The sequence below is a fragment of the Verticillium alfalfae genome, genomic scaffold, assembly GCF_000150825.1.
Source record: "Verticillium alfalfae VaMs.102 supercont1.17 genomic scaffold, whole genome shotgun sequence".
Taxonomy (NCBI): domain Eukaryota; kingdom Fungi; phylum Ascomycota; class Sordariomycetes; order Glomerellales; family Plectosphaerellaceae; genus Verticillium; species Verticillium alfalfae.
The window spans coordinates 380,836-405,670 of record NW_003315022.1 but is presented as its reverse complement, the minus strand read 5'-3'; the positions used below and the strand labels follow the sequence as shown (position 1 = coordinate 405,670).

Sequence of the window (24,835 nt, the reverse complement as noted above, 5' to 3'; positions counted from 1 at the left end):
CCATGCAGCCAGTCCCCCCCTCCGCCCTCCACGACCTGCCCCCATGACGAACTCCGGATGCTATAAACCTTCGCACTGTGGAACCACCGGATGTCGCTGACGTCTTGGCAGTCGATCTGCGCTCGCTTTACCTGCCAGCAATCCTGGCGTATGCCAACCCTTCGGCTAATGGCTCATGTCTACCGTGTACGGCATCGAAGTGACATGACGGAATCAAGACTGGTTTGTGTGTGAGAAGGGCCGAATAACGAGATCCTGGGATTGATCATGTACTTCCCTGTAGTAAGTCAGTTCCGTCACGGGCGTCACTGGCAGCCTCGAATCTTGTGCTATCCTCGTCAACTCATAACATGCAGCTGGAGATGCAGCCCCCCACCATTCTTCTTCAAGCGCCGGCATCTCACGGTGTCTTGGCAAGTTGGCGTCCTAATCAGAGATCATGGCTTGATCAACCCAGGTGGCGTTGGTGGAGGTGAGGCATTCGCCAGGTTCGCAGGCCATAGTGACAATATAAAGACCACGGTCGTGTCCTTCGTTTAGTTAGTCCCAAATCTCTATCGGCTTTGTTCGCTCGTACCCCTTGTAGGTACTGTGCCTTGAGCTGAACATCTGACGCGCCATGTTGAAAAGTCTGGTTTCGGGCCTTCTTGGCCTCGCAGCTATCTCCCAGGTCGTGGCTCAAGACGAACCTATCGTCGATGACTCTTTCTTTTTTGGACAGGCGCCCGCAGTGTACCCTACCCCTGAGCTATCACCAGATGGCCCTTGGTCAGATGCTCTTGCCAAGGCCAAGACTCTCATCAACCAGATGACTTTGGAAGAAAAGGTACAACAATCTGTCGGCTAACAGTACAAAGGCCGCTGACTTTGGCAGGCAAACTTAACTGCGGGCACTACTTCTAGTACTGGTTGCAGCGGTTGGATTCCCGGCATACCTCGACTTGGGTTTCCTGGGATGTGCCTCGTGGACTCGGGCAACAGCGTACGTGGAACTGACTACGTCAGTGCCTTCCCACCGGGAATCCACGTCGGAGCAAGCTGGAACAAGGAGCTCGCGCATAGAAGGGCATACCACATGGGCCGAGAAGCTAAGATCAAGGGTGTCAGTGTGCTCCTTGGCCCTTCTATCGGTCCTATCGGCCGCATTTTAACTGCTGGTCGAAACTGGGAGGGTAATAGCCATCCGGAGTATGGTTACAATTTGAGTGGCTGACTTGAATCCCAGCTTTTTCTGTTGACCCTTATCTAAGTGGTCGTCTAGTACATGAAACAGTGGAGGGAATTCAGGAGAACGGAGTGATGACCAGCACCAAGGTTTGTGGCGTGGCCCTTTAGCGTTACAACTGATGATTAACAACACACAGCACTTCATCGCCCAAGAGCAGGAGACACACAGACTGTCCACTCGAGACGATGGTCCTTTTCAGGAGGCTATCTCGTCCAATGTGGATGATCGTACTATGCATGAGCTCTATCTCTGGTGACACCAGCCCTCCTCGATCAAGCAAGGCTTAACTGACCTTTTCAGGCCTTTCTACGACGCAGTTCACGCTGGCACGGCCAATATCATGTGCTCTTACAACAGACTCAACAACTCTTACGCCTGTCAAAATAGCAAGTCGCAAAATGGCTTACTTAAGGAGGAGCTTGGCTTCCAGGTGCGTCCATCGGACTCAAATCTTGTGTCATTTAGTATGCTCATTATTGCAGGGATGGATCGTGAGCGACTGGGCGCAATGAAGGGAGGTGTTGCCTCTGCACTGAGCGGACTTGACGTGGCTATGCCTAACGGCGCTGGCAAATTTGGATCATCACTGGTCGAGGCAGTTAGCAACGGATCTCTTCCAGAGGCGCAGATTGATAACATGGCGACCAGGTGAGTGTTTCGTAAACCCTTGGTGTGATCCAGCTGACTGGCTAGCCCAGACTTATCGCATCCTGGTTCCACCTAAAGCAGAACGCCGAAGGCTTTCCCAAAGCTGGTAATGGCATGGCTCAAAGGCTCTGGGAGCCGCACTCTATTGTCGATGCTCGTACGAAATGTTCCAAGCCGACTCTTTTCGACGGCGCGGTTGAGGGCCATGTTCTTGTCAAGAACGAGAAAAATGCGCTACCGTTGCGCTCCGAAAACATGAAGCTGATCTCTCTCTTTGGCTATTCCGCCCGCGCACCCAGCAGTAACACGCCAGTCCCTGCAGCGAACGGTACCCGATTCGCATCATGGGAGATGGGCATCCAGTCCGCCAACATCACAGAGGTCGACCTGGGTTGGTTCGGTAACCTCGATCTTCCGACATCTGACATTGCAATCAACGGAACTCTCATCTCTGCTGGTGGCTCGGCGGCGCCCTCGTGGAGCTTGATCAGCGCCCCCTACGATGCTCTCGTAGCCCAGGCTTACGAGGATGGAACCGCTCTTTACCATGACTTTGAGTCCGGAGATCCTTCTGTCAACCCAAATTCTGATGCCTGCATTGTCATCGGTAACGTCTGGGCCACAGAAGGGTATGATCGCCCATCGCTGCGCGACCAGTACACTGACAAGCTCATCTTAAATGTGGCCAACAAGTGTGCCAACACGATTGTGGTATTCCATAATGCTGGGCCACGCCTCGTCGACTCCTTCATCGAACACCCTAACGTCACATCTGTAATCTTTGCTCATCTTCCGGGCCAAGATAGTGGAAGGGCATTGATCTCACTCCTTTATGGCCAGGAAAACTTCTCCGGCCGTCTTCCGTATACTGTTGCCCGTAACGAGTCCGACTACGGCGATTTACTGAAGCCTTATTACACGTCTCGAGATGCGCCTAGTCGGTTTCGGACATATCCCCAGTCTAACTTTGTGGAGGGTACTTTCGTGGATTACCGTGATTTCGACTCTAAGAAGGTCGACCCACGTTTCGAATTTGGTTTTGGTCTGAGTTACACAACTTTCAACTACTCTTTTCTCAAAATCTCCAAGACCAATGGTAGCTTGGGTGCATATCCGACGGGCCCAGTTATTGAGGGAGGGAATAAAGATCTGTGGGATGAGTTAGTCATCGTGGAAGCGGACGTAACAAACAGCGGAAAGGTCGACGGAATGGAGGTCGCGCAGCTATATCTCGGCATTCCCGGTGATGAGCATACGCCACTAAAGCAGCTCCGAGGTTTCGAGAAGCAACTGATAAAAGTAGGTGAGACCGCTACTATCAAATTCCCCCTGAGACGTAGAGATCTTAGTGTATGGAATGTAGAGGCACAAAAGTGGCATCTTCAGGAGGGGGAGTACAGAGTTTCCGTTGGCAAGAGCAGCCGAGATCTACCATTGAAGGGTATCCTGGTGCTTTGAAGTACATAATCTTAGAAGAATACTTGGCTCCAGACTAGAAAAATGGCAATACATAGTACGCTGCTTATCTCACCTGAGAAGGTAGGCAGTTTGCTTTGGTGCAGAGCACTTGGAACTCATGCTGACCACACATCTTGGCCTACGTCTAAACCTACTTGGGTCAAAATATTGATGGCTTTCAGGAGATCATTGAGCGTAACTCTACATCAAGCTCGGTTTCCGTGGCCTATTCGGAGCCGAGCTCCCTTGCTAGCTTGGCGTACTCATGAATCAGCCGCAGTTGGCTCAAACCGCCCTATGTGAGTTGCTATGTGTAATCCGCTCAATCAAGATCAGCGGATGGCACGCCACCAACCGCAAAGTCTATTTCGCGCACGACAGGGCACACGGGACGCAATAGTTCCAAGACCCAACATCTTGGCAAAGGGTCTGCGGCGTCCGATCCAACTGGACGCCAGTCGCTCTGGTGAACATTGGTATCATCCACCCTAGCAGTTAGCCCCTGATAAGTCAGTCGACTCGTATCGCGAGCCTTGCCTGCACGCCTTGATGCTGAGGAAGTCAGCAAGTGGTGGGGCATTGCCCGAACAAGGAGCCTAGTAAGGTGCTGATTCTGTGTTCTCAAACTTGAATGGCCAGCCGGCGACATATTGAGACTTGCGGGACCGCCGGCGATGAAAGCACGAATCTTCAATCCGTATGAGCTGCCACTCTATGCCTGATCCGTTGACCACCTGTTACGTTGCGATGTTGTTGGCAAGCGGGCCTACGTCTATGACTCGTCAGCAGCTGGGCACCTGGCATAGGCAATCGTCAAAGCACCAACCGGCAGCCACCGGATATCTTCTGGATTCAAGTACCTTACACAAAACTTTCATCCGTGAAGGAGTAAGCTCACGCGAAGCCATGCAGTTTTACAAGCCTTTCGCGATGAGTTGGAATATTAAGCACGCTGGTTCGAGTCCTCGAGATCTCAAGGTGCCTTGCATGCGTCATTTTCAACGTCCGACTATGGAGATTCGACAAGCCACAGACCCAATGTGATATAGGCAGCCTGATTTTGTCAGTGTCTGCAGAATACCTAGTCACGCCTCGCCATGTCGCGCGGGCCGAGGAACGCCAAAGTCACATGAATAGCGGGGCAGATGATCTGATAAGATGAATCTGATAAAATTTGCACCGGCCCAAGCTCGAACCCCGCTTCTACCCAGCCGACCATAGGCCAATCCCAGAGGAGATTCCGAGGCATGCTGATCCTGGCCTGCACACCCAAAGACTTTTTCCAGCCTGATGATTGCTTGGACTAACAGCGCTCGCTTCGCTGTGTCATCCACTCACCCTCGGCTCGTTGTCCCGTATTCTGACTCGATCCGCACGAGGAAGCAGAATCTGCCTAGGGGGGCAACAAGCATGCCAAGCCTGGTCTCGTCGATGTTGGAACTCTCCGCTCAAGCATCAACGGGTTGGATCTGAGAGCCAGTGACACCAAAAGACAACGAGCCATGGGATGAGTATCGGGCAAGCTACGACGCCTTCTCACATCATGGGGCGCTACGTGAGGCACAGGTTGGTTGGCACGAAGAGGTTGCCTACTTCATTTCCACCGTCTGCCCAATACGGATTTCTGAGCCGATTCTCGAACACAGCGTCCCCACCCAACCCGATGGGTGTGCTGATTCTCCTTGGCCAGCCAGAAACTCTTTGGCGGTTTAGTGGGCTAACCAAGGATAGTAGCTGGCGAACTGTTTTCAAACCCTGGACCTGCAAGTGACCGTCCCTTCCGCACTAGCAAGATCCTCGCCCAGGGTCCTTCGCCCGCCCGAGCCGATAGCGGCTCGGCCTTGGCCCTTGGGCGCGTCTTCATATATCATCCCTGTGGCGCCCCTGGCAGATGCCCATGTTGCTAGTGTCCGATCTCTGTCCATTTGTCAAGCCACTCACTCGTTACAGCGGATAACACGACACAACACCACAGAGCGCCGACCTTTTTGATCTCGACGGCATCACCTCGCTGTTCTGCTTGGCAGCAAATCCCAGCAACCATGGACGTGTCGACTCCCAAAAGTCCTGCGGCCGAATCTCAAGCGGCAGCGGAGGCGGCTCACAATGAAAAGCACAACTCCGATGATCTCAAGATCAGCCCCCTCACCATCGAAGAGGGGTTCTCCGAGGGCGTCCAAGCCGGTGTTCGAAAAGTCGAGGCAACGGCCATGGTCTGGAGTAACTGGCATCTCGCCCTGGCATATGTAACGTGAGTGGTAAACAGGCGCACGGGCGGCGCAGTCTCACGCGGACTACAATCTAACACTCGAAAGCATTTGGTTCATCTACGTTATTCTCTCGCTTCAAGAGGTCGTTGTTCGGGCCTTGACGCCGTTTGTCACAAGCAGTTTCTCGATGCACTCGTTGACAGCGACAACATCCGTCATGGCGAGCATCATCGGCGGTCTTTCCAAACTTCCTCTGGCAAAGATTCTCGACACATGGGGTCGTCCCCACGGTCTCGCATTGATGCTACTCGTCTGGGTGCTCGGTTTTGTCATGATGGCTGCTTGTAAGAACGTGGAGACGTACGCTGCTGCACAAGTATTCGCTGTCGTTGGGTAAGTTGCCTTGTCCCCCTACCAGCCAGCGCTAATGGATTGATGATTTCTAGTGCGCAGGGTGTCAGCTACTGTCTGACAGTCTTCATCGCCGACACGTCGACTCTCAAGAATCGCTCACTCATGCTGGCATTTGCCTCCTCGCCTTATATCTTCACTACATGGGCCGCCGGCCCTATTGCCGACAGCGTTCTTGCTGGCCCTGGCTGGGAGTGGGGTTTTGGAGTCTGGGCCATCACGACACCAGTCGTCGTCTTGCCACTGATATTCCTTTTCTTCTGGAATCAGAACAAAGCCAAGAAGATGGGCCTGCTTCCTGAGCAAAGCACTATCAAGAACCTGACGCTCAAGTCTGTCGGACGTTATCTGATTGATATTGATGCCGTTGGCCTCCTGCTTCTTGCTTCTGGCATGGCACTCTTCCTGCTGCCCTTCAACATCTACTCGTACCAGTCTGAAGGCTGGAAGAGCCCAATGATTATCAGCATGATTGTCGTCGGCGCCGTGCTCATCGTTGTTTTTGTCTGCTACGAAAAGTTTTTCGCTCCCGTCACGTTCATTCCCTTCGAGCTGATTGCCGACCGGACCGTGCTCTGCGGTGGGCTCATGTTCACGTTTGTCTTTTTCAATTCTGGCATTTGGGGCGCCTACTTCTCTTCGATGCTCCTAGTCGTCTGGAACCAGGGTGTCGAGAAGACGACGTACATCATCAACATCTACCGCACAGGCTCTTGCTTCTTCGGCATCGTTGTCGGTCTGCTTATCCGCTACACTGGACGCTTCAAGCCTTTCGCGCTGTACTTCCTCATTCCGCTCATGATGCTCGGCGTTGGTCTTATGATCGAGTTCCGACAGCCTGATCAGGACATTGGCTATGTTATCATGACTCAGATCCTCATCGCCTTCGCAGGTGGTCCCATTGTCCTCTGCGGCGAGATGGCCATGATGGCACCGTCAGACCATCAGCACATTGCTGTCATCATCGCCATTCTTGACCTATTCGGCAGCGTTGGTATGGCCATCGGCTCCACCGTCGCCGCCGCCATCTGGACAGGCACTTTCAAGAACAACCTTATCAAGCATATGCCCGAGGGATTCAACAACATCGAGAACATCTACAACAACATGTATGCGCAACTTGCGTACCGGTACGGTACCCCTGAGCGTCACGGTATTGCACTCGCATACGGCGATTCGCAGCGAATCATGCTCATCACTAGTGTCACTGTGCTTGTCGGTGCCCTTGTCTCGACCGCTTTCTGGAGGAACATCAACCTCAAGACCATCAAGCAGGTCCGCGGCAACGTGATCTGAGAGCACGCAGCTTTTCATCTAGTACATAGATTAATACGCGGTCATTCGTGGCCTACCTTGTCCCAGATCCTAGTTTCATGTGGCTTTTGTCTTACAAAGTGACTAGAGCATAAACTTCGGACGACTTGATGTGCCAGAAATCTGTCGTACACAATAACAAAAATACTGAATATGTAGCGTTCACCACGAGCCTTCCCGGCTGGCACTGCCGGCTACCCTCATCTGGCCCTTCGCCTCCCTGGACGCATCCTCCATCCCCACAAACTTCAGCGGCCGATACTCCGGTTTCCACATCTGATCCCTAATCCACTCATCAAGGTCAGTGTCATTTTTGGGGATGTCCTTCTCGATAGCCACATTCTCAGCAACAGCAGCCTTGATCACATTCCTCGCGACCCGCACGCTGACGTCGCGTACAATATCAACACCCGGCAACAGCGGGGCCCTTTGATCCTTGAGGGCTGGGCCCAGTCCCGCGACTGCCTCGACAGCCGCCACGAGCATTTTGTCTGTGATGAGGCTGGCGCGGGAAAGCACAGATCCAAGACCTATACCCGGAAAGACGACCGAGTTGTTACATTCCGCGATTTCAATCTCCACCTCCGAACCGTTCTCGCCCCAGGGCCCCTTGACGGGTTTAAAAGGCGAGCCTGTAGCAACGAGCGCCTTTCCGCCGGTCCACTTGAGTAGATCTTCGGGGGCTGCCTCGTGAAGCCGTGTCGGGTTCGAAAGTGGCAGGATGATAGGTCTTTCGGCGCCCTTGGCCATGGTTCTTACAATTTCCTCGGTGAACGATTTGGGCACAGTTGACGTGCCAATCAAAACGTTAGGTTGTACAGTTTTGATAACGGAGAGAAGCGATGTGTCCTTGCCTTTCCACTCTGCCGCGTCCTTACAGAAGCCTTGTTGAGCGGGCGATACGTCGAGGGCGCTTGTAAGCAGGCCTGGCTTATCAACGAGCCAGATCTGTTCAGCCGCCTTGTCCTTGCTGATGTTGCCCTTGGCCGCGATAGCATCTCGAACCTGATCAGCTATGCCGACTCCTGCTGATCCGGCTCCGAAGATAACGAGACGCAAGTCGGTGAGTTCTTGCTTGCTCACGTGGAGGCCAGCCAGGATAGCGGCCAGTGTGACACAACCCGTGCCTTGTACATCGTCGTTGAAGCAGGGGATATGAGGACGGTACTGGTCAAGGATACGGCGGGCGTTGGCAAGGCCAAAGTCTTCGAAATGGATGTATGCGCGTGGATACAGGCGACGGGCGGCTTTCACAAACGTGTCGACAAAGCGGTCGTACTCGGCCCCGCGCACGCGCTTCTGTCGCAATCCCAGGTACAGTTCATTGTTGAGGTGATCTTCATTGTCCGTACCGCAGTCGAGAACCACAGGCAAGGTACGGTTCGGGTGTATGCCGGCACAGACAGTAGTGAGAACGAGTTTCGCCACCGATATCAGAATGCCACCTACGCCTTGATCCCCAATGCCGAGAATTTCCTCGCCATCTGTGTGTATTTGAGTATGAACTCTTGTAGAGACATGAGCGATGGAAGAGATAGCAGCTTACCAGTAACAACAATGTAGTCAATGTCTTCAGGGTGCCCCCATTGCGCCAGGTCATGGTGAACTCGCTCGACATCTTTGATGTTGAGGAAACAGCCCTCGGGTCTCCTGAAGAGCTCGGAATAATTCTGTATGGCATCGCCCTCGGTGGGTGTGTACACTACAGAGAACACATCTGCTAGGTGATCCAACAGAAGCTATATACATGATCAACAATCGCTGGGTAAGCTTCTCAAGCGTGCTACAGACCGACCTTGTAGTACAGGACCTCATTTTGCTCCTTGAGCGAGGTTAGAAATGTGTTGCGGGCGAGGTCATCGCTACGAGACGAGTACTGGCGCCAGGCTCGCTTGACCTGCTGGTCCAGGCTATGGACGTTGTCTGGGAGGAGGCCGGTAAGGTTGAACTGGCGGCGCTCATCCGGGGGAAAGGCGGTTCCTTTGTTGAGATAAGGTGTATTCAGAAGCGCCGTGCCCGTGATGGCACACTTGATGGCACCCCTGGTACTCAGCGGCAGATGGGCGAACCTGGATGTCTCGTCTGCTGCCATGCTCGCGAAAGTGATGTGTCAGTAAAGAGTCTCGAGTCCGTTGGCAAGTTTTAAGCACACGGTTCGTGGTCAAGATATCGAAAAACTTGGCAGACAACTGGATACGCAGTGGTGTGAAGGAAAGTTATCGAGAGGAACCTGAGCAAGTGACCTGTCATGTGATGCGAGCTGACAGGTGGGAAACGTAAAAGGTCACTTGGAGCTGTCGCTGACGTCTTCAGTCGCTCAGCGATTGCACGCAGCAAGGCATCCACAGCTGCGAACTAATGCAGGCTCCGCTTCGCTCTACAAAGCGTGATCGATCGCGGAGCTGTGTATGCCCACTGCTGGTAAACGCGCAGCCTGTCCCAAAAAACTTGGAACAGCAAGTCTTCAGAGTCTTCAGAGAGACGACCAATCGCTGCATATGGGAAGTTGTCACAGGCTTGATCGTGCAGAGGGGGGAACATGGTGGCATGTTGGAGCGCTTGGAGCCTCGCCCAGGTGGAGGGCCTCGTAGACGCAATGTCGTGAGACAATCCGGGCGCGGACTATGATGGTCCAGGGTTTGCTATTGCAGTAGTAGGTCCTAGGGGCCTATGAGCGATCGCAACCACCCTCGATGCGCATCGCAAAACGCGACAGCAGTAGAGGGCCTCCGCGGAGCGAAGACTCGTATGTTTTGCCCGAAGGCCGAGTTGATTGCTATCTCATGCTGCGATGGACGGCGGATAAGGCGTCACGAGGTGCACAAATTTGTTGCTCCAATGGTACAGCAGCAGGTCACTTGAGCGCGCTGCCTCCATTCATGTCAAAATCGTGGACGGCTTTGGGGCCAAAAAAAGGAATGACGGGAGAGAAATGTAGAAAGCAGAGAGCTTTGCAGTATCGTAGTAAAATTTTCTACAGTGATCCAGACCCTGCTGAGGCTGACATAAGCCCTGTGGGTAGCCCCGAGCAAAACAATAAAACGGCCCGTGCCCACCCGTTGTCGAAGACGCTTTTCCATTGACCTTGAAAGTCGAGAAATGAATGACACGACATCCTGCCAGCCGACATGGAAGTCTTGCTATTGTATTGTCAGTCAACTCTGAATTTGACTGAAACTTTTGAGTCGCAGATTTGGTCGTGTGAAAGAAATTGTGCCAAAGCTGGCCCTAAGCTAGTATTGAAGGTTGCCCGATGACACAAGGTGCTTGCTTCCCAGTCCGCGCGGTGATGCTGTGGAAACTAATATCGATGAGGTACATGGCTAGTTGAGGCATCAGCAATATAGGCACAGCACATCACCGGATGCTACCTGGCGCGTGAGTCTTGTCGTTGACATTCATTCTCGTAGTCCCAGGTCCACAAATAAACGATGATAAATCACGGTACGGGCCCAACGCCATCAAGGCGCGTCAACGCGACTCAAATCAGACCAGCCCTCGCTGCCTCACCCGCGCCATCCTCGACAAGCTCACCAACACCCCTCTTGCCCTTGCCAATGCTACCTTCGCTAACGCCCATCCTTCGGGCGACATATCGCTGTGCAATGATGCCGACGGCGAGACTCAGCTGCTCCTCAATCCACTCAGCAGCCCATTCCCTGGGATCGACACCACCACTCTCGACAATCTCCCTAATCTCGTCGGGGACCAACGAGCGCAGGTGCTGGTCTTCGCCATCTTCGCCGCTACCAGGGGTCAGAGGGTTCGCGGCGTCAAGCCACTTGACCCATTTCGCCGGTATGGTCTGACTGACGGTGGAGTACTCTATCTCGTGAACAGGGTCAAGCACAAAAACGGCGAAGCAAACAAAACTGTCCGTCTCCTTGGGATCAGTAACGGCAGGCGAATCCTGACCATTTTCAATGGCGGCTGCGCGTGCGAATAATGCAGCGTCCGAATCGACGCTTATGGCTTGGATCGCCAGGAAAAGATCCGAACTGCGCACAGGGTTGGTCTCGCTGACAGATTCGGTGGCTCGCACTTTGGCCTCTCCAATGCCGCCATGCGCGGCGAAGTACTCGCCAGCATAGCCCTCGGCGCCGGCGCGGCAAAGTTTGGTGCCCTCCACCAGGCCCTTGATCAGCCCGAGATCGCGAGCTAGCTCGGACTGCTTCCACCAAGGGCCGTCACGCCAGCCGGAAGCTACATCGTTCGACCTCCGGCTGGTATTTTCCTGGCCCTTCTGGATGACCATCAGGTCGCCGCCCTCGACCTGAGCCATGACGCGGGAAAAGACTTCATACACTAGGGGATCGAGCGAAGGGTAGCCGACCATATCATGCGTAATGTGGATCATCAATCGTTCGTGCTGGCTGATTGGGGGAGCAAGAGTGTGTAGGAGGTCGGTGAAGGTGGGAAGGGCCTGCTGGCGTAGGTTGTCTCCTGGTAACGCGGTTAGAAACGCCTGCGAGAAGCCGCAATATGATCACTTACCCAGGGCCCGGAGCCCGCCAACATTGCCGCGCACCTGTTCCGCCCACTTCTTGGCCTCTTCGTTGTCCCTGATTTCCTTTACGGCGGCCTCTGCCTGCTTCATGGCAGCAGTTGCCGTGGAGAAGACACTTCCCCACCAGCCTCCGCCAGAAGGAGCTTCAGCGGGAGCCGCAACAGATTGTTCGATAACAGCCTTCTTCTCCGACTCTTGCACATCGGAGCTTGTGGCGCTCGGGGTGAAGCTGGCTCGCAAGGATCTGGCGCTGTCGGTGGATTTGCGGGGAGCTGTGGCAGACTTATCGTCGGCGACAGTCGGTGTCGCAGTCCGTCGAGCAGGAGATCCCTTGGTAGCAGGCTCCCGAACGCGCGGTGTGTGTGGGCGGGAGGGCTGCTCGAGGTCCTTCTCAAGCTCGGCAAAGATGTCCTGGTCTTCCATGGCCTTGGAGGCGGCTGTCGTAGGTTTGGACTTCTTTTCGAGTGACTTCTTCGGGGCATCGTCAACAATGCCCTCGAATAGGTCATCAATGTCGTCGCCGGCGGCTGCGGTCTTGCCCTTCTTGGAAGTCATTGTAACGATTCTGGTGATGGTGTTTGCTACCGGGGGATTGGAGTTGGGAACGCCAGGGAGGCTCTAGGGATGGACAAGACGAGCCTGGAGAAGGTTGTGTTGCGATTTCGAAATCGGAAGGCTTGATGCTTTTGTCAAATCGGTTCAGAGAGCACCAGCGAGGCTGCAAAATAGACAAAATCACAGTGCTCCCTGTTCGTTGGTTTCGGTAACGTGATAACATGAAGCTCAGAGCATCCGTCACCAGGACATGCAAGCTGTCAGTGGGGGGGGGACGGGCTAGGCCAGGTGAGGTCTAGTACTCGAACGGCTTAGCCTTCTCGATTGTTCATTGGACTGATCGCCAGTCCAAGGGGAATGAGTGGGTTCTGAGTGAAGGGTAGCAGGGGAGGTACGTACCTGGCACCAGTCGTGCAGCCGTGGCCCATTCGGGAATCAAATTACAGTCCCAAGCAAAATGACTGACGGAGACGAGGGTCCTCGACAGAAGACCGTCTACCCTACTGAAGGCTTTGATACTCATCCAGCAGAGAGCCGACTCTTTTCTCAAATCTTGGAGAACGCAGCCTCTGAATACTCGGGGGGATTTCTTGGCCTCCCCGAATCGAGAAAAAGAAGCACAACCCCTGCCTCCCTTTCACAGCTCACGGCTCTCTCACCTCCAAGCCACCCCATCCAACTTGATTTTTGTCTGTCCTCAGAAGACAGCCTCCATCCCACACATTCACAGCGACAGCTCTTTCTCTCCCCTTCGCAACAGTCACCTCAATCATCATACCTCTCGGGTCTCTTTCGGTTGTTTCACATTTCCTTCCCTCAGTGAAGAGATTGTTACGACATCGATCCACCGCATGTCGCTACTCTTTATCTTAGACTAAGCCTGAGTGTGCCACTACCACCCTTTCAGATTTACACCATTTTTTTGTACCACGCATCATCAGCAACATCGCCAATTACCATGGATCGCCCTCGTGCTGGCCGCTTGGGTCGGCGAAAAACACAGCCATCGCTGACGACCAGCTTTGACATGGCAGAAAAAGCCGACCCTGAGGACTACGCTCAGAACCCTCAGAGCGCCCAGTCGACATCGCCAGTTGCCACATTCTCCCACCAGACACCACAAACCGCCCCTGCCGGGCGACGCGGCGCTCGGCAATTGTCTACGCCTTTTGCTTCATCCTCTGCTCAGACTGTCTCCTCGCCATTTTCTGGCGGCGCTGCATCTCGAAGGAAGCGTATTCGCACGTTTGGCTTTGATGGCAATCCCGACGATGATGACGAGACCAACAAGAAGGGTTCTCACAATCTTCGTAAGCGAGCCAAGATCGACTACTCAGCACATGATTTTGAGGACGAGCTTCCCGAGATTGCCCTCCCTGCCCCGCGTACCGCTACTCGTCGACGAAGGGCCGAGAGCGAGGTCGTCGGTGACGGCTTCACGCCGCCCAGCACACAGCGCCGGCGCGCCAACTCGCGGGAGTTTTCTCATACAGATGACACTCCCGCCGGTCGCCGCAAAACCCCGGCCAAACGCCTTGCAGACCCGCAGCCCTACTTTCATCCCTCAGACGATGTTGTCAAGGACACGATTGAGGTTGTCGGCGATTCCAGCGATCTGCACACGTCTGACGAGGTGTCTGACCATGAGTCCAAGGTTGAGTCTCCAGCAGCCGAGAGAAAATTCAAGCGACAATCTGCAACACCAGGCGGAGGACACGCACGCCCGACGTCGTCTTTCGAGCGATACGATCGGTTCGGCAACAGCAGTCAGCCAGACCATGATGCGCAGGCCAATTCTCGTGACAACGACCAGGCTAGCCTGGAAATCGCACATCCACAACCCATACACATCAACCATGTCTCAATTATCACGGCTCCCCAGCTCTCTCAAGATTCAGACACACAGGCTGAGCGGCATTCCGACATGAAGATTGAGAGACTATCTAGCCGAGCCGCTCACTTCACCTCCTCGCCACGTGCCTCGTCAGCCGAACAATCCGCCGCTGGCCATGGGGTTCCTGCAGTTGTTCCTACAAACATGAGGGCGCAGCCCAATATACAGATGGCCGCTGCACCTACAGCTCCTTCTACAGGCTTCTCATCTCTAGACCGGAATGGACGCGGCGATGACGGAGACGCGGCGCAACTGACAGTCAACGAACGAGCCCACGTCCAGACAATGTCCGAAAGCGATGTTGCTGGCAAGGCCGATAATACGGAGCGTCAGCTTGCACCGAACGCTTCTTCTGGACATGAGCCACCCAGCACACAGTACGGCGATGCCGTTGCAAACAACTCACAGGCTGGCCTGGTGGGTTCGAAGACGCACACCACGATTACGCAGAAGCACTACTTCACGAACGGGGCTACACAGCCGTCCCAGGGACACCTAGGGAAAAGCATTGATAGCCATGTCCATGGGCCTAGTAACATGGATGTAGACGCGGACGATGCCGAGATCCAGGTGAAGACTTATGCCTGGTCGCATTTGACGCCATATGTCGAAGGCGAAGTCGTCCTGCATCCTGAGCCGACAATGCAGGTGGCGACAGCTGGAGGGGAAGGTGATGTTGATGAAGACGGCGATGCGCCCGATGGCGATGGTGAAGGAAACGATGATGAGCAGGAAGCTGCCGACAAGATTGATGCCGCCGCCAACGATGACGCTGACCAGTATGAGGACGAGGCCGATCGGGACGACGGCGACAAGAGTGCATCGCAAACTGTTCAGCATGAAGAAGACAACAGTCTCCAAGCTGAGGGCCTGGCAGACGTCGACTCTGGTGCTGCCACGCCTCTGTCTCAAACCCCACGAGCATGTTCTCCTGTATTCGCGTCTGCGCAGCAGACAGGTGCCAACAATCCGTCGGCCGGCGAAGACAAGAGCAAGGCTGCCGTGGTATCAGCTGGGATTCAACGCATGAGGAAACAGTTTCGATTTCCCAAGCTGAGTGACCCAGCCCATTACAGGGAATATCTCAAAGACCACAGCAACATATCGGCGGAAGAGCTGTGGGCCTTCCTTGCACACGTCAACACGACGCTTCTGGTCTCGCAGGAAGAATGGCAAAAGTGCGGTCGGCAGGTCGATGACGCGGAGAACGCAAAGAGACGTGAGATTCAGGACGCCGAGTATGAGAAGAAGACGGCCAACCTTTCTCAATTCGCCAAGATTGACTCATATGTTGAAAAAGACTTCGATACTCGTGGCTATCGCGCTCCCATCAAGGAGAAAGAGCAGGGCACCTTTCCACCAGCGGTGGCAGGACAGGGTTGAGGCCATGGCTTATGGCTATGAGTATGATCCTCACCCGTCCAAGATTGGCCAGCAAGACCCCATTGCCCAGCGTGATGGTATCATGGCAGGCAGACAGCTGCGAAGCCAGCCTCAACAGACTGCCAAAGCCGCAGAAGGTGACGCAGATGGCCTGGTGGTCACAGGCAAGAGGTCAAGAAATCCGCCCAAACTGTACGAAGGAATGTTACAAGACGATGTTCGTTCCGCGACGCCGGCGAACCAAGCTGCCGCCGGCGCTACCGTTGCCAAGCCTATCCTTAAAAGGCGCGGCAGACCGCCTCTCAATCCGCACCCCGAGGATGTCTACCACCCGAATGAGGATGAAGACTCGGCGCCAAAGAACAAGCCAGGGCCCAAGAAACGGGGACCAAAGGGGAAGAGGGCTTCAGCTGTGGATGCAGAAGCCGACACGCCAACCTCAGACTTGGCTCATGTGCCTCCAAAGCGAAAACGCGGGCGGCAACCAAAGATTATCGTCGCAGAACCTGAGTCTGACGTAGCAGATCTTCAAGACACGGAACCCGAGGAGCTAGACGAACCACTACCTAAGAGAGCCCGCACCACAAGAAAACGCGGCAAGAATGCACGCACGACCAGCTCCAGGCCGATCAGCAGCGAAACAGTTGTTGACAGCTCAGACGAGTCACGACCCACAACATCTTCGTCCAACGCCACCATATCAGATGACGGATCGACGTACAGCTTTCGCCAGAACAAGCGACAGCGTACTTCAAGGAGCGAAGCACAAGATGATGAAGAGATCGTTGAAGCTATTCAGCCTCCGAAAAAGAAAACACGCATCAACTTCAAAGCGTCCACTCGCCCCCAAGCAGTGCACAAGGCCATACGATCAGAAGCCATTCTCAGCGATATGGCTGCAGCATCTCAAGCTGCCAGCGCCACCCTAGGCGAACCGTCCCATTTGATGACTTTCAAGCATATGGGTGACGACAAATGGAGCGTAAATCGTGGTTCACGGCCAAGTCGTGATTCCTTAACAGTAGCGCCGTCCGTACACGTCGCCCCTATTTCCGCTGCCCCATCGGCGCCACATTCTGCAGCATCATCCGCTGCCCCGAGCCAGGCTGGCGACGACCAAGACTACCGCTTGATGACCAAGTCGCAGAAGATGTCTGCTTCAATGAAGAGTAAGCAGCACATCTGCCAAGCCAAAACCTATGGCACGACTAGCTAACTATTGCATAGAACGCTGGCTCAATGGCAGTATGCAGAATGCTGTCAATAAAAGGAAGGCTACTTTGGCTGCGAAAAAGGCGGCCAATGCGCAGGCAGCAATGGTGGCAGCTACGCCTGCTCCTCCGCAGCCCAATGGGCATAGCCCATTTACAAACGGAGCCCAATTCCAGCAGTAAGGGTATAGCAAAGATCGACACTGGTCTCGAACGGGATTTTAGATGGCGCGATCTGACCATGGCCATGACCAAAATTAATGACAAACTGAAGCCGCGGATCATTTGGTTCAGGATTGGCAACTTGAGGCGTCATTCCACATGAGTTGGCCCGAGAGCCAATTGTTACTGTACCGCACGGGGCCGCGTACAGTGGCACACAACGGGGAGGGGGCTTTGGAGAGCACAGCTTTGATACTATTTTGCCTGCTTACTGTGAACCAAGCCCGGGTGGTAATCCAGATGGCCAAGGGAATAGCTCCGATACTTAAGCAAGTTTTGTACGATTTGGAGGATGGGAGGATGGAGAAGGGGGTAGGTGTAAAGCGTCCATAGGCGTCGTCAAATACAGTGGCTGTGAGTAGGAGCTTGGGATATCGCTGAGGTCGCTACCCGACACTCTATACAATGATCCTTTGAATTTCACAGCCGGTAACCTGTAATGGTGGAAATCGGTTTTATAAAACCCAAGTCACCTATTGTGTACATCACGCAAGGTTGGCAGGTAGCATCATGTGACTTTGCTCAAATCATCGGATTTCATCTGCCTTGATGCGAATGCCTGGTATGAAGTCTCCCTTTACACGCCGCAGCCCAAAATGCAGAGCCTTCCAATCCAGCGAGGAAAAAAGAACCGTCCCCGTGCCAGGTCATCCCCCTCGGTCCGCTCCCGCCTCGCTCTATCGTTGTCGGCGGGACCTGCTCGGTATCATCGTTCGCATCGGTGACCAAATCCGTAGCTTCGTTATTTGTCCTCCTCGAAACAGTTCCCCTTTTACATCACGACACCGGAGTTGCTGGCAATACGCTGGGGACATACTTGTTAGTAGATTCTTGTCGACGTGAAGGGAGTTGCTACTCACAGGCCACAGCTCAGCGGCCTCCTTGCCGACGGGGCCGGTGATGGCAGAGCCCTTCATCTCACCCTTGGGGTTGACGATCTTATAGGTGTTAGCATTGTCTGTAGCCGTGTATTCATGGAGAGGGGAAAACTCACAACACCGGCGTTGTCCTCGAAGTACAGGAAGACACCATCAAAACGCTTCCAGGGCTTGGACTGGCGAACGATGACGGCGGGGTGGACCTTCTTCCTCAGCTCGGGCTTTCCCTTCTTGACGGTGGCCATGACCATGTCGCCAACACCACCAGCGGGCAGCCTGTTGAGGCGGGCACCGATACCCTTGACGGAGATGATGTAGAGGTTACGGGCGCCAGAGTTGTCCGCGCAGTTCATGACCGCGCCGACAGGGAGACCCAGGGTCATCTTGAGCTTGCCACCGGGGGCACCGCGCCTGAAGCGCAAAAGTTAGCATGTGTGATTCTGCACCGTACGTCTGTCAAGACCCTGCGATCGATCGTCCAGTCGGAAACTGCTACATTATTGTCGAGCTCGTCGTCAGGTCCAATGGCTTTCTGTCGATAGCCGTGTGGTAGGGCTTTAAGGTTGGTTCGGCAAAGGCATGGCGTCGTGATGGCTCAATCTCCCACCCCTCCTCTTGCTGAGCCTTGTTCTTCCAGTCCCCCCGCCTTCGCCGTTCCCTTCTCCAGCCCACCGGTCGCAGCAGTCGCAGTTCCGAGTGATCGATCGCAGAGGTTGTTGTCGAGGAGGCAGAACTTACGAAAGCTTGGCCATTGTATCGGTTGTGAGGGTGTTTGGGTTGACAACGGGTGTTCGTGAGGGCGATTCGGCGTCGGTGAGGTCAAGAGCAGGATCCCGAAGATTTTGTTTTTGCACCCAGCTCGTCTGTGGGGTGGGAAACCCTTACGAAATTCGGGCAAGCGATCAGTCACGTGAAGATTGTGGATTGGCCTATAGCGGGTCTTGACAAATGAGTCAGCTGTTCACCGAGTTGACCGAGACTACCCGCCCTGTGAGCTAAGTGGGCTGTGGGCATCCTTGCAGATGCCTCTCACGGAAGCATGTCTCAGTCTCGGATGTGTTGCTGAACAGCGTGCCATCCATATGCAGGCGCAGAGGGAATTTTAGAAAACGTTGCAGCCGCGGCACACCATCTATCATAGATGTAGGGTATATGGTAGAAGTTAATATCTCTGCATTCGGTAAGAGGACTACCAGCGTCCTTAAAAAGCGTGGGTGGTTTTGCGTAGGGAAGGACGAGGAAACAACTGGCGCATCACCCAGACCGACAAGAATTGTGAGGGTCTCGCCCCAGAGAAAGGGAAAATTAGAGAAACCCCAAAGCCATAACGACGAACAGGGCAACGAAAACAGCAAAAGAAGCTCCGCTGCGTTGCCAACTCCAGCACCCGCCCCGCTCATCTCGGGTACCGCCATTAAGCCCGCCGCTGGATTCCTCCGAGCCGTTTGATGACGCTCTGTCATCAAAATAATTAACAACACTCTTCTGCCCAGGTCGTACGCTTTGTGGGTTTGAAAATAGATCACTAGGATCCCAGTCTTGTTTAACTTGGCCCAATGTGTCTAGATTTGGGCCCCAATACGAGTCTTGTGGGCTCTCCAGATTAGCATCGACATACCCGGCGTAGGTACTCAGATTAGTTGCCACGCTCGACCTAATCAACGAATTAATTCCTTCAATAAACTCGCGAGTCCTGCCGTTCAGTGTTGGAATGCCGATACCGTAGCCCTGGCAAAACATAACCTTGTCGCGGTGACGGTAAGCCGTGGCGTTCATCGGGACGTCGTTGATACGGCCACCTGTTACATCGAAAATCAAAAACCAGATAAGGGTGCCCCGATTAGCGTCGTCAATGTAGTCCATGAGGTCCTTGATACTTTCGGAAGAGAGGAGCTGGTCCTTGGTAAATGCCAAGCTCTTCGCAGTGAAGGCGGTACTCAGATCGCTAAGCCATAGGGCCGCATCCTGGGCTTGTTGCGCGACCGAGCCAAGCCAGTCGTTGACTACTACGGACTTCTTCCCGGTGGGGATGCGGTCAGGAATGCCTGTTGCCTCAAATTCTGCCTCAGTGCCAAAAAAAGTGCCAGTTATGATAGCACCCAGTTCGTGCATGACGAACTCAGACCCAAAACGACGGTCAAGGTCAGGGTCAGAAATCAGATTTTGCCACGCTTCAAATACAGGGGATAGATCACGATGACGGGAGAAGGTCAGTGAGAAGGTGTACTCGACAACATCACCCGGCTCCTGGTTGGTGCGCATGACGAATTCCGTAATGATGCCGAAACTGGCACCAGCCCCCTTGAGGGCGAAGAAGAGGTCTGAGTTCTCGTCCTCGCTGGCGCGCTGGATTTTCCCATCGGCTGTAACGACTTCGACTTCCACAACATGATCAAGGCAGGATCCCCACATACGTGATGAAGGCCCGAGGCCACCCTATAGTAGTTTTGTTAGTGCTCTACCAGCAGATGGAATCATTCAAAACTCCTCACAATCGTAGCGTGACCACCAAGTCCCACACCTGGGCATGTGCCATGCGAGATAGCTCGACCACCGTTGTCATGGAGCTTCTCGGTGACGTCGTGTAGTTTGTGGCCTGCTCCGATTGTCGCTTGCCAATTATCTGGGTTCATTGAGAAGTGCTGAAAGTTCTCAAGATCGATGACAAGCGCCCCGTCTTCACCACCCAATCCATGGTTTCTGATACAGTCAGCATCGAGGGCTTCAAAACGACAGCAACCCAGACGTATTTACGCGTAAGAATGTCCTCCAGACCTAGCCTGGACTTTCACATTATTCTCCGAGGCACACTTGACAAATGCTGCGACATCTCCAGTACTTTCGGGTCTTGTGACGGCAGCGGGCTCAAGATTGATGTCGAGGTTATAGCGATCAACCCATTTGATTTGGTACAGGATATCGCTCGGGTAGCCTACGCACCCTGACCGGCCATCGCACACGTCGTTCAGGCAGGTTGCGAAGGCACCGCTGGGCGGCTGAGCCATGGCGTGAAGACGAAAAAAAGTCTGGCTTGCCGTCCGAGAAGTGATACGAGTGAGTTGGAGGAAATTACCAGCATACACTGTGTACGGGGGAGGTGAGGATGGAGGGGCCGCTGATGCTCGAATTCCTCCGGAGAGAGGGGGAACTCTGTCTTTACATGGCTCATCGACCGCAGCGTACGGCAAGGCAGTAAGGTAAGGAAGGTACCTTACATTAGCAGCTGATTTCTCAACGTGCTGTCAACTGGCTGGCAGGGTTGCATGAGTTGTGTGACGTTCCCCAAGCAGGTTATTGGCAGGATCATCAAGTGAGAAGCCAATCGATAGCGCCAGTCCGCTACTGTCAAACTGCCAAGGAATCACTCGCCAAGGAAGGGGCTTCGTGGCACTCGCCACACCGTTGGTAGGCGAGTGGCCGCGACGTAGAGAGATCTTGCCTCTGGGTTTCGACGCAAGGTGCTTCGACGAAAGGGATAGGCACACATTGTAGTAATATTTTCTCAACCTCAGAAGAAAAGCCCATGGCGAGGGTGCCGTGAAGATGGTTGGCACGACGTCAGAGTGTTGAGGCTGGTGACAGTGTCCTGGTGGATTCGGTGGGGGTGGCTTGCATATGAGACCTGGCGCAGCTGTTGGCACGATTCATAGCCTGATGCTGGCGGGTTTAGCCTGCCTGTCGTTCGCTGTTTTATGTCGATCGCCACGCGTAGTCGCGTGTGCTGTGCAAATCAGTTCCTGGATGTTGAGAGAGGTCAGTGTAGCGAAATACCTTGTCAAGGGGGTCAGTAATATAATGTATTTCTTTGTATGTAAGGCATTGAATTGGGTCATAACCAACATACCATCAATGAAAGTAAGAGTGACTCTTTTTCCGTCGCACAGGGGCAACATGCACCGCACAGTATGTGCAAGCTTGACACTGTACGTGGCTGCCTGTCGCACATGCCCCTTGCCAGGTTGGCGATGGTAAATCTTCAGGAGCGCCGCCGATGTCGTTCATCAGTCCTGCCTCCATCTTCAACTCTCATAAGAACAGCGCCTGGTGTCGTGTATCTCTCTCTTCAACTCGTTTGCTTGCAGGCTTCGACCTTCGCATTTACGTGCCTCAACATCGCATGCACCTGGCTCCGCTTTTAGCAACCCCTCACCGCTTGAGATACTTCCAGCTGTATTGCATCTAGCTTGTTCGCGTCGCCATTGCGGTCGACATCATCCTCGGCCTGCTTTTCCAGACCATTTGCTCCTGAAAGCCTGAAATCCGCCAACAGACAAATGTTACATGTTGGCTGGGACCATACAAAACAAAGTCGATCGAGATTCTAACCCACCCGAACTGTCAAGCAACAGCGCTCCACCAGGCTTGGACGATTTGGCTACATTGACCTTCGGGGTTCCTATTGCCTGAATTTTTCCACATCTCCTGGACTCGGCGAAAACATCGCCATGGCACACTCTGCAGCGTGGCACCAGTTACCCTCCTCATATCCCTCGGATGTGCCGGACTTGCTGGTCGCAACTGAGTTCACGGCCGATTCCTATGTGGTACGAATCTCCGACATGGCTCACGTATGGGTTGAGGAGATGGATCGTCGGGCCATCTACAAGCGCAGCCTCGCCAAGGACACGAGCATTGATCCGACAGACAGCCCTCAGAACATGCAGGCTTTCCTGTCACGCATTCTTTCCGCTTTTGACGCCTCTCACGCGCACCACGAGGGTAGTCGCATGAGTCTCTCGGTGACAGACAACGACTCCCTTGCATTGGTTATCACGTGCGAGGTCCCTGGACTTCAGCCTCTTGTATGGCCCATGTATTTCAAAAGATGTGCTCCGTCCCACGTCGGCACCAAGCTCGTGTTGCCGCTCCTGCAAGCCGAACACGCCCGCATCAGACAAGTCAACTCCCTACTTGAGATTGTCCAACAGAAAGATGTTGTTATGACCAAACTTTTGGATAAGTTGGAGGCTACCGGCACACGTCTCGAGAACATCTTCACAGCTCTTTCGGCCAAGCAGAAAGTTTCGAGACAGACCGCCGAAGCCAAGGTGAGAGGACTCGCTCCATTCAGAAGAGCCGAATGGCTAGCTCAATTGGCGGCCGATCATGAGGCGCCTTGCGATGTAAATTCTCTCCTAGGGGTCGTCTTTGAAGCGGAAGCGACCCTGACGGTGCCCGAGATGAATTACGGCGACTCGCCTGCCCTTGACGACTGGTGGACAAAAGTGGCGGCCGGCCAGGCTATACCTATCGTTGGCCCGAAGAAAGCAGCCTCACACAAAGAGCAGACTTCGCCTCTCGAGTCGGTAGAGCCAGAGGACGAAGATGACTTCCAGGTTCAGTCCACCCCGCCACATTTATCTTCGGCTAAGACACGTGCATCGGAGAAGCAACCTGCCCACCCGAGAGCTGATGATGATTCCACTGAGGATGAAGAAGAACATGGCGTTCTGCAACCGTCTCGCTCCTCGCGAATGCCGGAGAACAAGAATGAATCCATTCACTTGGGTGTGTTAGAAAGCAAGAGACAGACAATACAGCCGCCTCCGCTACCACCAGGTTCAGAGACAGAGTCCGATAACTCTGATGACAACAATGCTGCTCCTTTGCACCTAAGCTTACCACCACAAGCACCATCGTCGCCTGTGGCGCCGACTCTTTCCAAGAAGCAAGGGTTCGGTCACATTGGAAAGTCCAAGCCGCCCAAGGCGCCCAAGGCTCCCGCCTCTCAATCGACAGATGCCATCGCAGTTCCGTCCGATAGCAAGCCGGTTACTCGTAAGCTGGGTCAGATCGGAAAGAAGATCACGAACGACGCCTCTCCAAATGCTCTTACTGGATCGCGCGGGCGACCTGCAGAAAGGACGGAACACATCGAACCGAGAGAGACTTCAGAAGACCGAGCCAACAAGAAACGAGACGAACTACAGAGGGAGTTGCAGAGGAAGGCCAACGCGGGCCCCGCTCGGAAGAAGCGCAAGTTCTAGTCGATATTACCATCGCCTGCTGGTGCTGCTTCCGACATTGACTCAAGTTTGCCCCTTTTCGTCGCACAGCAGTGCGATGCCCTTCAAAATCACTCTTGGTTTATCCTTTCGCTATGTGGCAGTCCTTCCCATCGATTCAGGTCCGTTCGAGTCACCTTCTAGATGCTTCTGTCTCCCAAGCCACTGTAGCATATGCGTCTCGTACCGACGCACACTCCCGATGCAGATCGCCTGATGAACCTTTCCAGCTGAGGCTCATATCCAAATGAGCTGAACGCTCAAGCCTGGGGGCTTGCATCACGGCATGCGCTTGCTGGTACATGTACATCAGGCTGAGTGGGGGGCGCGTCGACGATGCGACTTCTGCATCGAAGGTTTAACGGGCCGAAAGCAGCGGAAAGCGGGAAGCAATTCGTGTCACAAGACATGTGCGCTGCCGCGCCTGCGACACAACGGCGCGGAGGTAATCTCTGATGCGTTGCGACCCCTTTCGCTGGTGGCAATGGAGCATGAGCTCTGTGAAGCTTGAGACGATGCCCGAAACGATGCCCAACTGCTGTTTACGTCTAGCTCCAACGTCTTGGCGGTATGGTTGCACGGCGTCTTTTCCATGGCGGTTACAAATAACGAAGTGGATTGTGCGGCCGGCTGTTGCTGGACAGGCTGGCGACTCTCTGGTGGTTCACGGCTGTCCTCACCTTGAGCAGATTTTCAGAGCAAAAGAGAGTGGAGGTACCAAATTTTTGCGCCTGGACAAGCTATCCACTGAATGCAGCCGGTCTTTGCAGAAACCTGACGTGGGCCGCATATCACTGGGAGAGGCCTCCACCATCGAGGTTGTAAGCATGAAGCCACATATCTCGCTCCACATTGCCGGCATGAAATCATGGTGTCACCTCAGCTGTCAGCGAGGACGAGATGTTGTCCCT

At 54.1% G+C, this 24,835-nt stretch overlaps 8 protein-coding genes across 8 annotated transcripts; 4 read left to right on the top strand and 4 right to left on the bottom strand.

Moving 5' to 3' along the window:
- Positions 1-619: 619 nt before the first annotated feature.
- Positions 620-3,334, top strand: VDBG_09983 (beta-glucosidase; the record flags this gene model as incomplete). Its single annotated transcript, XM_002999897.1, has 6 exons — positions 620-826; positions 904-982; positions 1,262-1,314; positions 1,491-1,658; positions 1,743-1,876; positions 1,927-3,334. The coding sequence occupies 6 exons, from the start codon at positions 620-622 to the stop codon at positions 3,332-3,334; spliced, it is 2,049 nt and encodes a 682-aa protein (XP_002999943.1).
- A 1,959-nt stretch (positions 3,335-5,293) lies between these two features.
- Positions 5,294-7,317, top strand: VDBG_09982 (siderophore iron transporter mirB; the record flags this gene model as incomplete). The annotated part of the gene is made up of 3 exons (XM_002999896.1): positions 5,294-5,585; positions 5,650-5,937; positions 5,991-7,317. 3 exons carry the CDS (start codon positions 5,377-5,379, stop codon positions 7,249-7,251), a joined length of 1,758 nt encoding a protein of 585 aa, XP_002999942.1.
- A 114-nt stretch (positions 7,318-7,431) lies between these two features.
- VDBG_09981 (NAD-dependent malic enzyme) lies at positions 7,432-9,361 on the bottom strand (the record flags this gene model as incomplete). Its single annotated transcript, XM_002999895.1, has 3 exons — positions 7,432-8,753; positions 8,816-9,008; positions 9,065-9,361. 3 exons carry the CDS (start codon positions 9,359-9,361, stop codon positions 7,432-7,434), a joined length of 1,812 nt encoding a protein of 603 aa, XP_002999941.1.
- A 1,389-nt stretch (positions 9,362-10,750) lies between these two features.
- On the bottom strand, positions 10,751-12,331 carry VDBG_09980 (conserved hypothetical protein; the record flags this gene model as incomplete). Its single annotated transcript, XM_002999894.1, has 2 exons — positions 10,751-11,712; positions 11,764-12,331. The coding sequence occupies 2 exons, from the start codon at positions 12,329-12,331 to the stop codon at positions 10,751-10,753; spliced, it is 1,530 nt and encodes a 509-aa protein (XP_002999940.1).
- A 1,027-nt stretch (positions 12,332-13,358) lies between these two features.
- Positions 13,359-17,002, top strand: VDBG_09979 (predicted protein; the record flags this gene model as incomplete). The annotated part of the gene is made up of 3 exons (XM_002999893.1): positions 13,359-15,603; positions 15,698-16,777; positions 16,836-17,002. 3 exons carry the CDS (start codon positions 13,359-13,361, stop codon positions 17,000-17,002), a joined length of 3,492 nt encoding a protein of 1,163 aa, XP_002999939.1.
- Positions 17,003-17,561: 559 nt separating this feature from the next.
- Positions 17,562-18,714, bottom strand: VDBG_09978 (60S ribosomal protein L23; the record flags this gene model as incomplete). Its single annotated transcript, XM_002999892.1, has 4 exons — positions 17,562-17,846; positions 17,902-17,979; positions 18,036-18,330; positions 18,658-18,714. 4 exons carry the CDS (start codon positions 18,669-18,671, stop codon positions 17,814-17,816), a joined length of 420 nt encoding a protein of 139 aa, XP_002999938.1.
- Positions 18,715-19,224: 510 nt separating this feature from the next.
- Positions 19,225-20,924, bottom strand: VDBG_09977 (conserved hypothetical protein; the record flags this gene model as incomplete). Its single annotated transcript, XM_002999891.1, has 4 exons — positions 19,225-19,444; positions 19,538-20,355; positions 20,412-20,619; positions 20,674-20,924. 4 exons carry the CDS (start codon positions 20,922-20,924, stop codon positions 19,225-19,227), a joined length of 1,497 nt encoding a protein of 498 aa, XP_002999937.1.
- Positions 20,925-22,364: 1,440 nt separating this feature from the next.
- On the top strand, positions 22,365-23,906 carry VDBG_09976 (conserved hypothetical protein; the record flags this gene model as incomplete). Its single annotated transcript, XM_002999890.1, has 1 exon — positions 22,365-23,906. One exon carries the CDS (start codon positions 22,365-22,367, stop codon positions 23,904-23,906), a length of 1,542 nt encoding a protein of 513 aa, XP_002999936.1.
- Between the last annotated feature and the right edge of the window lie 929 nt (positions 23,907-24,835).